Source organism: Bos javanicus, chromosome 5, assembly GCF_032452875.1.
Source record: "Bos javanicus breed banteng chromosome 5, ARS-OSU_banteng_1.0, whole genome shotgun sequence".
Taxonomy (NCBI): Eukaryota; Metazoa; Chordata; class Mammalia; order Artiodactyla; family Bovidae; genus Bos; species Bos javanicus.
Genome location: NC_083872.1, coordinates 28,687,703 through 28,699,799, shown reverse-complemented (window position 1 = coordinate 28,699,799; position 12,097 = coordinate 28,687,703). Strand labels below are relative to the sequence as shown.

Here is a 12,097-nt window from a genome sequence, read left to right as displayed (position 1 = left end):
CCTGCCCCACCACTGGGAGCTAGTTTCATTGTGGTCAGACTTTGTGATACGAATCTATCTGGTCTTGAGTAAAGAAATCAAGGGCCCCCAAGTCTCTCGCACGTTACTCTTGATCTTATGAACCTCTAATAGCTATCATTGCGAGGACTGAATCTGCAGCAGAGAAGGTGACTGGGTGCCACTGTACCCCAGGACTTGCCTGGACGAGCCAGACTGTGGGACTGAGGAGCCATTCCTTCACTATTGTGAGGGCTGCGTGTTAACGGCTGTTGAGGCCTGTTCCGATGTTCATTTTGTAGCAGGAATAGCTCGTGTGGCTTCAAACCCGTTTCTCAACCTGAGTCACAAACCAGGAAAGATAAATTGACTATTTATAATCTGGCATCAGCCTGGTGGAAAATCTTGTTCCCAGTATGCACAGCTGATTTCTCTGGATTCAGCACGTAAGCGGGCTTTGTTCATTTATTCAAAGGATCGCTGGGCATCAGGAAATGAGACAGGAGGTTCAGAGGTGCCTTTGGACATAAAATTCTGTGGGAGCAGCTTCACTTGCTTCTCAGAGTTCTTTAAGTGTCCCACTTCCTGTCTGGTAGCTGACCTTTCTGTACATTAGGTCCAGCTGCCTTTCCTTGTTCTGTAGTAAATATATTAACTGCTTCTGCTCAGACACATCCCAGTGCTAGTTAATGTTAGCCTTTTCCAAGAGTTCTCACTGTCCAACTTGCCCCCACGTGGCTTCTGTTGCACACTCTGTTGTGTAGGAGTCATATGAAGGAGCATTCTGCTCTGTTTTGGATAGTTAGTTTTCTTCCTTGTTCTGGTATGTGGTATTGTGAACCAGCAGAGGAAGTAGACAGCTTATCCTTACAGCCAGAGCAGTGGTATTCTCCAGTCCTGCATGCATCTGTCAAGAATTCTGCCAGCAATTTCTTACTTTTTTTGGCCTGTGTTGCTGGTTGCAGGGGGAGCACTTTTGCTTGGCTGCATTAACTAGTATGTGGCAGCCACTGCTAGCCAGACTATGAAGGTTAAGCTTAAGAAAAGCACTGAGGGCGTCATCTCCTTAAATTGGCATTGATGTCTGCAGATATGGTCGTTTGCAATTATCAACTCCTATGGAAGGAAGAAGAGTCTTGGCTGATGCCTGAGTGAATGCAGTGACTGTTTGCATTGAATGTTGCTAAGTCACTGTGTGCTTACCTTTACCACAGACATCAAGCTAATCACCTTTCTTCTTCCTCTGCCTCCCTCTGATTTTCTCCTAACAATCTGGATGAGAATCTTAGAGAGTAAACTTTTTGGATGGCCATTCTGTTATTTAGTGATCAGTTTTGTTTAATTAAGATTTGTTCCTTTGTAGCCCTATGAATACCATTTCCAACTTAAGCTTCTATTTTAAACTTCTTGAAAGCTGAAAGAACTTCACCAAGTTGTTGATCAGACCTCAAAGCAGAACATGAAAAATATTTTTTACCCCTCTGGACTCATGTTTATGGATTTTGTCAGCAGTGGCCTCTGGTTTATGGAGAACAGATGTTGAACCAGCTGATTGTGAGTGTTCAGGTCCATCCCCAGAAAAACGAGGAGTTCCATGCAGGGTTGGTGTCTTAGTTGAACATCTCTGGTTGCAAGTAGAAAGATACAAACATCCTTCAAGGACATTGAAGGCTGGAATGTTTTGGGGCTTCTGGAAGCCAGTGAAACCAGAACACAGAGCCAGCAAGCCCCAGACACCAAGGGCTACTTTGTCTTCATATTTCTCTTCTCCTTGCATCTGTTTCCTTTTTCTGTGTCTAGGCATACTGCCTTTCCTTCTCAGACATATCCTAATATAATGATAGACTATGGCTACGACCTAGCTCCCACATTTATTTATTATCATTCCCACCACTTGAAAGGCTACTGGACTCTCTCTTTCAGTTCCGTTCAGTTCAGTCTCTCAGTCGTGTCTGACACTTTGCAACCCCATGAATCGCAGCATGCCAGGCCTCCCTGTCCATCACCAACTCCCGGAGTTCACTCAAACTCACGTCCGTCGAGTCGGTGATGCCATCCAGCCATCTCATCCTCTGTCGTCCCCTTCTTCTCCTGCCCTCAGTCTTTCCCACCATCAGGGTCTTTTCCAATGAGTCAGCTCTTGGCCACAGTATTGGAGTTTTAGCTTTAGCATCAGTCCTTCCAATGAACACCCAGGACTGATCTCCTTTAGGATGGACTGCTTGGATCTCCTTGCAGTCCAAGGGACTCTCAAGAGTCTTCTCCAACACCACAGTTCAAAACAATCAGTTCTTCGGCACTCAGCCTTCTTCACAGTCCAACTCTCACATCCATACATGACCACTGGAAAAACCATAGCCTTGACTAGACGAACCTTTGTTGGCAAAGTAATGTCTCTGCTTTTCAATATGCTATCTAGGTTGGTCATAACTTATCTTCCAAGGAGTAAGCATCTTTTAATTTCATGGCTGCAGTCACCATCTGTACTGATTTTGGAGCCCAGAAAAATAAAGTCTGACACTGTTTCCACTGTTTGCCCATCTATTTCCCATGAAGTGATGGGACCAGATGCCATGATCTTCGTTTTCTGAATGTTGAGCTTTAGGCCAACTTTTTCACTCTCCTCTTTCACTTTCATCAAGAGGCTTTTTAGTTCCTCTTCACTTTCTGCCATAAGGGTGATGTCATCTGATGCATATCTGAGGTTATTGATGTTTCTCCCAGCAATCTTGATTCCAGCTTGTGCTTCTTCCAGCCCAGCGTTTCTCATGATGTACTCTGCATAGAAGTTAAATAAGCAGAGTGACAATATACAGCCTTGACGTACTCCTTTTCCTATTTGGAACCAGTCTGTTGTTCCATGTCCAGTTCTAACTGTTGCTTCCTGACCTGCATACAGGTTTCTCAAGAGGCAGGTCAGGTGGTCTGGTATTCCATCTCTTTCAGAATTTTCCACATTTTATTGTGATCCACATAGTCAAAGGCTTTGGCATAGTTAATAAAACAGAAATAGATGTTTTTCTGGAACTTTCTTGCTTTTTTTGATGATCCATCGGATGTTGGCAATTTGATCTCTGGTTCCTCTGCTTTTTCTAAAACCAGCTTGAACATCTGGAAGATCATGGTTCACGTATTGCTGAAGCCTGGCTTGGAGAATTTTGAGCATTACTTTACTAGCGTGTGAGATGAGTGCAATTGTGAGGTAGTTTGAACATTCTTTGGCATTGCCTTTCTTTGGGATTGGAATGAAAACTGACCTTTTCCAGTCCTGTGGGCACTGCTGAGTTTTCCAATTTTGCTGGCATATTGAGTGCAGCACTTTCACAGCATCATCTTTCAGGATTTGGAATAGCTCCACTGGAATTCCATCACCTCCACTAGCTTTGTTCGTAGTGATGCTTCCTAAGGTCCACTTGACTTCACATTCCAGGATGTCAGGCTCTAGGTGAGTGATCATACCATCATGATTATCTGGGTCATGAAGATATTTTTTGTACAGTTCTTCTGTGTATTCTTGCCGCCTCTTCTTAATATCTTCTGCTTCTGTTAGGTCCATACCATTTCTCTCTCTTGCCCCATTCCAAATTCCTGGAATTCAGGATCTAGATTTAGGTCAGATGTCCACCCTGACATCTAATTACTAAGGGAAGGTCGCTTCTGACAAACAAGGCTGCTGGGAGCCTGGCCTTATGGAATAGAAGATGGTTTGAGCTCATTGCCTAGAATTTCCTGTTGTATGGGGCTTGGAACTATCCAAAAAGTTCCCAGCCAAGGAAAATCAGATTCGACTTATGCTCAAATTATATGTTTTTAAAAATGAATTAATGTCACAAATGCATTGGTTTGACTGTTTTAAAGTTTTATCCTCTTGTTACTGATACAGATAACAGCTAACAACTCAGTTCATGAAAATAGAAGTAAAAAGTGGCTTGAAACTGTCATCAAGTGTTCAGATAGGTGATTGTCTGAGCCATTCAAGAGAGATTGCTGTATGAGTTCTTCATAAAGAAGTCCAAGAAAAGAAACTTTACAGCCATTCTTCAGTGACCTATCAACTACTCTTTTTTTTTTAATTTATTTTTTATTGATGTAGAGTTGAATTACAACATTGTGTTAATTACTGATGTAAAGCATAAGTGACTCAGGTATACATATATATACATTCTTTTTATATTCTTTTCCATTCTGATTTATCAACTACTCTTTTAAAAACAATTACTCTTTTTGAAAACGTAACTGTGTCATTTTAGGGACCTAGAATTGAGTTATTGACCAAATATACACCTGCTTCAACCCAACCAAATGTAGCAAAGGACTTCTCTGTACCTTAGCAACTTACTGAAATAAGTTCCATAACACTGGGACAATTTTTCCTTCTCTATAGCTGCCTTTTATTTTATACCACCAATACCTTCTTACCTAACTGCATGATAATGATACACAGTTTCCCAGAACTTTAGAAATAAAAGATTGAAACTCCAACCACTTAATCGCTAACAAATATCTCTACCCTACTTTTAAAGGCTTTTAGCTTCTCCTCTGCCCACTGCCAGGTGTTCTTAGGCTTACCCATGTCTGGTGTGTGAGAAAATGAGACTGGGAAGTGACCTTAAGTTTGTTCCGAAACACAGTGCATCTTAAACAGAGGCTGAGCCAGGACCAGAATTCCCGCTTTCTGATTCCTGCCTTGTGCTCTTTCTGCTCAGTCCTGTGAGCAGAAGGAATCAGGCTTGAAATGCCTTATGTGCTGGAGCCCAGGCAAGCTCTTCCTAATCCCTTTGGTGGCCACAGCCCCCAGGAAAGGCCCACTCTGTGAGAAAGCACAGGCCTTTGCACACTGTCAGGTCTCCACAGTCTAACTCTTGGCTCTTTTTAATTTCTCTTCCACGTCTTTCAGGATATCTGTGTAAGAGAAAAGAAAATTTCATATTCATTTACTCTTTCAGTAAAGAACTGTAAAATATATTAGTTGTATGGCCAAGACCACCACAACATTGTAAAGTGATTATCCTCCAATTAAATGCACACACACACACACACACACACACACGCATAGTAAGTGCCTGCTTTGTGCCAGGTCTTGTGCTAAGCACCTCATCCATTACCACTCTCAGGCTTAGCTTTGAAAATTCTAGGTGGTTACTTGCAAAATACAGCAAAAGAAGAGTCATGTCCACATCTCCCATTAGATCACCATCGTACAAGGTTAGCCTCTCAGTGATATTATCCCAGTCATATCTCTTGGAGGAGGGCAACATGTGGATAACAGTGATAGCTAACAAGATATAAGTACCTGGCAGTGTACTTGGTATTTAATATTCATTACCTTATTTAAACCTCATAACAAGCCAACGAGATTGGTATTGTCAATATCTTTTTACAGATAAGTAAACTGAGGTTCAGACAAAAGTGGTTAACATTTGAGTTATTTACTGTGTGCTAAGGGTTTATATTAGTTATGCTTAATTAACCCTCACAACAGCCTATGATATTTAACTATAAGTATCCCCATTTTCAGAGAAGGCAATGGCACCCCACTCCAGTACCCTTGCCTGGAAAACCCCATGGACGGAGGAGCCTGGTGGGCTGCAGTCCATGGGGTCGCTAAGAGTCGGACACGACTGGGTGACTTCACTTTCACTTTCACATCCCATTTTAGGGATGAAAATACACATCCCAAGAGGTTAGGTATATTGCTCAGGCCACACAAGTAAGTGGTATAGTTTGATTAAGATTAGTAATTATCTACCCAGACTCATACTTTAGAGCCAGGATTAGGATTTCTGTAGAATTTCATTGGATATTCTTGCTTTCAGAAGTAACTTAGGGATAAGCCCCCTCTTGAGACCTGTGTGTCAAGGCTCTGTGTCTGCCTCTGTCCGTCCTGGTGTTTCGGCCCCCCGGGAGTCCTCAGTGCTCCCTTGGCCATGTCTTACAGGTCGCTGATGTGTGGGCATGCCCAGGAGAACCGCGTGTAGACTCAGTCTTGATCCAAACGTCGTGAACCCTCAACCATACTTTACTTTGTCTCCTGTCACTGATCTCTCCCTGTGCAGTTAAGAAATCTGCCTGCAGATTTACATTTGAAACAGTGGCTTGCCTTTAAGCCACCAATTCAAGTGGGTTATATGTTTTTTAAAAATCTAGGACAGAAAAAAGGTCAGTTATAGAGAACAGGACATATATGTGATGCAGAAAACGTGTAATTTTTAGTGAAAAGACAAACCACAAATACTGAATTGATAATAATTAACCTTTTCAATACATTGGCATTTCCAGAGCTCTTGGGAAAATATTATTGGACCTTCTCACTTATTGTTGGCTTTGCAACTTCCCCGTAGTTCTCTTTCCAACCTGGATGCCTCCTCTATTCCTGATTTTCCATTTGTTTGTTCAGCTAATATTTACTGAGTACCTGCTGTGGGCTAAGCCATACAAATACAGCTGTGAACAAGACAGATATAATTAATTATGACCATGATAAATGCTACAGAGGAAACTAATAGGTGCTATTAAAATAGTAATAGTAGAGGAGGGAGAAGAGTTGTGAAGACAGAGAAGGCTTTCTGGGGGAATTGCTATTTAGCTGAGAGTGGAGGATGAATAGGATGCAGGCAGGAGGGACAAGAGAATGGAGGAAGCATTCCAGGCAAAGGGAACAGCAATTGTGGAGACACCCGGGCAAGTAAGAGCTTGACTCATTTGAGTCACTGAGAAGCAGTCAGAGACAAGAAAGCACTTCCAGGAATAAAAGAGCCACATACTGGAGAAGGGACTTTCTTTTCCAGAAGTATTGACTTAAAAATTGATGCTCCTGGGAAAATTGATAATATTGCTGACCCATTGTTATTCCCATGGTATAAAAGATGAAGTGGTCATGTTTCAGGGGTGGTGCTGGGGGGAGGAGTAGGAGCCATGGCTGAGGGGCAGGTTGGGGGAGGTGGGGAGGGCTGTGGGGCGACTCTCACTCTGGGGGTTCTCTCCCCTCAGGCCTGAAGACCATCGTGGGCGCCCTGATTCAGTCCGTGAAGAAGCTGTCAGACGTGATGATCCTGACAGTGTTCTGCCTGAGTGTCTTTGCCTTGATCGGACTGCAGCTCTTCATGGGAAACCTGCGAAACAAGTGTGTGGTGTGGCCCATCAACTTCAACGAGAGCTATCTTGAAAACGGCACCAAGGGCTTTGATTGGGAAGAATACATCAACAATAAAAGTAGGTAGCCCTTTCTCTGCAAGAGTGGGGAGAAAGTCTGTCTCCAGTACGAATGACAGAGCTACCCCTGGGCTGTACAAAAGTGCCTGGGCCAGAAAGAAAGGCCAGGACTGCTGGGAGGAGCTTTGTGAACTTTCTCCCGTTCCTTGAGGTCAGATTATCTTCAGAAGCTGGCAAATATCAGCCCTCTCACCCCTTCTCTCTTTTCTCTCCCTTTAAAAGGATAAGTGAAACTTTATATTTTGCTCACACGTACCCCTGAACTTTTGCTTTGGAAAATCGAGCTTAGAAACTTGATGAAAAATCCTTTTTTTCTCCTGAGATATTTAAACATTTAGAGTATACCTGGGCTTCCCTGGTAGCTCAGATGGCAAAGAATCCACCTACAGTGGAGACCTGGGATTGATCCCAGGGTTGGGAAGATCCCCTGGAGAAGGGAAAGGCTCCCACTCCAGTATTCTTCCTGGAGAATTCCATGGACAGAGGAGCCTAATGGGGTACAGTCCATAGGGTCACAAAGAGTAGGACACGACAGAGCGACTTTCACTTTCACTGTTCACTTAGGTTTCTTAAAATTACTAAGACCTTAGCAATCAGTCTGGTCTAGGGAGTCGAGTAATCTCCAAATAACTGTTTGATCCTATCACAGTTTAGGAGTTTTAACAAGTTCATTTCAGGAACCAGAGCATTTGGGTGTTACTCTTAGGAATATTTGGTGTAGTAGTGTACATGTGTGCAAAGTCGCTTCAGTGACGTCTGACTCTTTGTGACGCTATAGGCCATAGCCCACCAGGCTCCTCTGTCCATGGGATTCTCAAGGCAAGAGTAATGGAGCGGATTGCCACACCCTCCTCCAGGGGGTCTTTCTGACCCAGGGATAGAACCCGCGTCTCTAAAGACGCATTGGCAGGGGGTTCTTTACCACTAGCGCCGCCTGTACTTGTATGAAACTAGGGAGGAAAGTTAGCAGGACCACTCTTAGTCACTCTTGAGGAAATAAAGGCGGGTAAGTATCCACAAGAAAGTGTTCAAAGGGGATTTCAGGGACACAAACAGGAAGGGGAAACATGTCTTCTAATTTAAAATAGGACATGGTTACTAGTGATCAGTTTATCTTTGGTAAAGAGAAGTTATAAGGATAGAAGGGTAGAGTTGTATAAAGGGGTAAAGAACTCAGAAACCTCTCTTTTAGACCCTTTGTTTCAAGTACTGGAATGTGGCATATAGATCTGAAGTATTAATACAAGTAGAAATCGGGTGTCTGAAAAGAACATTGCATTAAAGCCCACGTGGCAGCACTTTTCATTGTTAAATACATATAGGAAAATAGTTAATGGGAAGGAATTCTTATCAGGTTTCACTGCTGTCAGAAAAGATTTATATGAGCTAAAATCAATAACTGTTTCTGCTGGGGTAGTTAGGAACAGTGTAACCTTATTCTCTCATTCACTTAAATCTGCCTTATTCATTTCCTGCCTCTTCAAACTTTTCTAGCAAATTTCTACATAGTTCCTGGTATGCTGGAACCTTTGCTCTGTGGGAACAGTTCTGATGCTGGGTAAGTAGCTCACTTAATTTTATTCTCCTCCCATGAAATAATGTGTCACACAAAAATGAACAATATTTTCACTTTCTTTGTGCTCATGTAGTGGGTCCAATAAATTGGTTGACTCAGATTTTCTTTCTGTTTTATATTTGTCTATCCAAAGTTGACATTTCACTAGTAGGTGAAGGTGGCTATTAGACTTAAGCCAAGATCAAAGTTATAAAAGGCTAAGGGTAGGATCTGTAACACCAGGTATCTTGCCTGTCTCTTGTAGACTCCCCTCATTCTGTCTTAATGCAAAAAGTTATCAAGTAAGGGCACTGTTTTCATGATAGATTAGCGCCCAAGGTTGACCCCAAATCTGCCAGGCCTGACAGCATGTGGGAGGGAAAGAGTTGCAATGTATTATCCCCCCACCTCGCCTTTTTTTCATTGTGGCAAAATACACATAACATAAAATTTGGTCTCTTAACCATTTTTACATATACAGTTCAGTGATATTAACTAGAAGTCCATTTACTTTCTATACTAAAGTATTGATAGATACTAGAAATTACATTGGAATAAACATCAGGTGAGTCTTAAAGCAGAAGAACTATTATAACCGAGATCACTGAAATCCTAGTGTGATACAGTTTGTCACAGTGAGTGTTAAGAGAATAGAGATGATTAAGAGGAAGGTCTAGGCTTTTGTCATTTAGGTTAGTAGCTAAGTTAAATTTGGTTGAATTGCACATTGATATGAGTCTAGGACAGCGATTCTCAAATTTTGGCATGCGTAAGAATCATCTGACATGCCCCTTAAAAATGCCAATTCATGGATCCCATATGCAGAGTTTTTATTCCTAAGTCTTGTCTAGGACATAGGTATCCGCATTTTTAAGGTGATTCTGATCCTAGACTGTCCCCAGGACATCATTTTTGAAAAATTCACCTGGCTACTTTGTTTCTTTCCTCTTCTTTTTAAAAAATTCCTGTTTGTTGGCATAGTCTCTATGGATGGCTGTTTATCATCTGCAAGGTCATAGAGATGACTTCCAGCTGATGACCGGGTAGGATTACGCTGAAAAGCCCGGTGCTTCCTTTTCTTTCCTCAGGCAATGTCCAGAGGGATACCAGTGTATGAAGGCAGGAAGGAACCCCAACTATGGTTACACGAGCTTTGACACTTTCAGCTGGGCCTTCTTGGCATTATTTCGCCTTATGACCCAGGACTACTGGGAAAACTTGTATCAATTAGTAAGTAATACCATGTTTTTTGGTGATGGAATTTACATAACAATATGTGGGGTTTGGGGACATTCTGTGTAAGAGACCTTTGGTGAAGACATACAGAATCTTTGGGTGGTATTTCTCAGAGTCAGCTGGTTTACAAAATTACATGAATTCTCCCAGCTCTTGGCCCAGTTTCTTTAATGCTCATCATGTATAGCTGTAGACGCTCACAGACTTGGGAGCCTCTTGCCTGGCCTGGGAATCTGCTGTCTCTGTCCTTCCTATTTCAGCAGACCATCTTCAGTATTTCTCCTTTTGGATGTTTGGGCTTAGGGCTTCTTTAAACATGTTGTGTAAGGCACTTTGGTAGACATTATAAAGAAGAGATTTTATCCACAAGGATCTTGGAGCCTAAATATGTCAACATTTTGAGATTTATAACACAGTTGTATTTGTTCAAGAACACTGTGACAATTTTTTTTTTTTTTAACGGTCACTGCCATTCTGTTGGCCTGCTTTGGTGACTCTGGACAAGTCATTTAATTTTGCTGGGTGTGATGGAGAAGTTAGTCTAGATGACTGCTGAGGGTCTTTCAACTTAGAAATTCTCCGATAACGCATTGTTTTACATTTGACTCTAAGCCTTTGATAATGCTAGTTAGTTTGATAATAAGAATTGTGAACCCCTCAGGCATGAAGGAAACCCTTTAAGTGAACCAACTTTTTTTTTTCCAATGAAAGTTTCTTATTAGGAGTTCCTGAAATCCTTCCTTTCTGTTGTACAGCCTAGTATTCCCATGAAATATCTGTAACTGATGCTAAGTTCCATGAAATATTTGTGGTTGAGAAGAATAAAAATGAAAACTAAGTGATAATGGGTCCTGTGTATATGCATATAACCTAAAACCCAGTTGTTCTTTGATGTCTGTTTGGTGCTAGTGAAAGGAATAATCTTAGGATCCTCTTTCCTTTTTCTCCCCTACCCCACCCCCACATCCTTTACATTATATCCCTCTTTAAAAACTCATCCTATTGCAAAAGGCTAAGGAAGGATGTCACTTAAGATAGGGACTTTTTATGAGTTGGACCTGATTCCAAAGATGAGATTTCTGTAAATGCTCTTTGAAGACCAGTATATAAATGACCTGAGGTCTTTGTTTTCATTTCCTCACACTTGTTTTAAAACCAGCTGACAAAGTCAAATGTAATTCTTAGCTCAGAGCAATTTTTCCTTTTAAAAAAGTAAGCATTTTTCTATGGAAGGAGTGTATTAGGAGTATTTGGAATGGAAGAGGATTTTTTTTTTTTTTTTTGCCACAGTGAATAGGAGGTACTACTGACATTTCCTGTGAGTCTGGGGTAGGGGAGGCCATTTGGCAGCTGGGGATGCTGAGTGTCTGCAGTGTGAAGAAGTTCCACACAAGAAAGTCTGGTCCTGTTCAACGTGCAGTACTGCCTCTGCAGAGGAACATCAGCCCATGAGTTGTTTTCAGCCTGATTCGTTTGATGCAAGCAACTTAAGAAGTGGTTTTTGTCTTTACAGACCTTACGAGCAGCTGGGAAAACGTACATGATCTTCTTCGTCTTGGTCATCTTTGTGGGTTCTTTCTATCTGGTGAACTTGATCCTGGCTGTGGTGGCCATGGCTTATGAAGAGCAGAATCAGGCAACACTGGAGGAAGCAGAGCAGAAAGAGGCTGAATTCAAAGCAATGTTAGAGCAACTTAAGAAGCAACAGGAAGAAGCACAGGTTGGTGATCAACTCTTTGCCGTAGTCCTTCCTGCCAGATCATGACTAAGGCCCCATCTGATTGCCACTCCAGTTGATCTTTTTAGGCACACTGTCTAACAGAAGTCACTGATCTGATTGAAATAACCCAAATAACAACTGCAGATGGTCAGTCCAATTGTTACATTTGTCTTAATGGCCAAATTGTTTGTGAATGTGATCTTCTGTTGAATCTCTCGACCGTTCAGTGCACAACTCCTGTGATAGCTGGAGAGAGAAAAAAAAAATGACCAGAGCAGTTTATATAATATATCATGTAAGCATAGGTGTTTTTGTTGGGGGAAACATTAGGATCTCCTTCAGAGATTGTCTGTGTTCATAATGAGTCCTGAAAAGAA

The 12,097-nt window shown here is 41.9% G+C and overlaps 1 protein-coding gene across 3 annotated transcripts in view; it reads left to right on the top strand.

Moving 5' to 3' along the window:
* Window positions 1-12,097, top strand: part of SCN8A (sodium voltage-gated channel alpha subunit 8) — a 196,775-nt gene that overhangs the window by 110,266 nt on the left and 74,412 nt on the right. For all 3 annotated transcript variants that reach the window (XM_061416027.1, XM_061416025.1, XM_061416026.1), the window contains 4 exons: window positions 6,988-7,209; window positions 8,704-8,767; window positions 9,853-9,994; window positions 11,514-11,720. In XM_061416027.1, coding sequence (XP_061272011.1) covers window positions 6,988-7,209; window positions 8,704-8,767; window positions 9,853-9,994; window positions 11,514-11,720 — 635 coding nt within the window. The remainder of the gene's footprint in view (window positions 1-6,987; window positions 7,210-8,703; window positions 8,768-9,852; window positions 9,995-11,513; window positions 11,721-12,097) is intronic.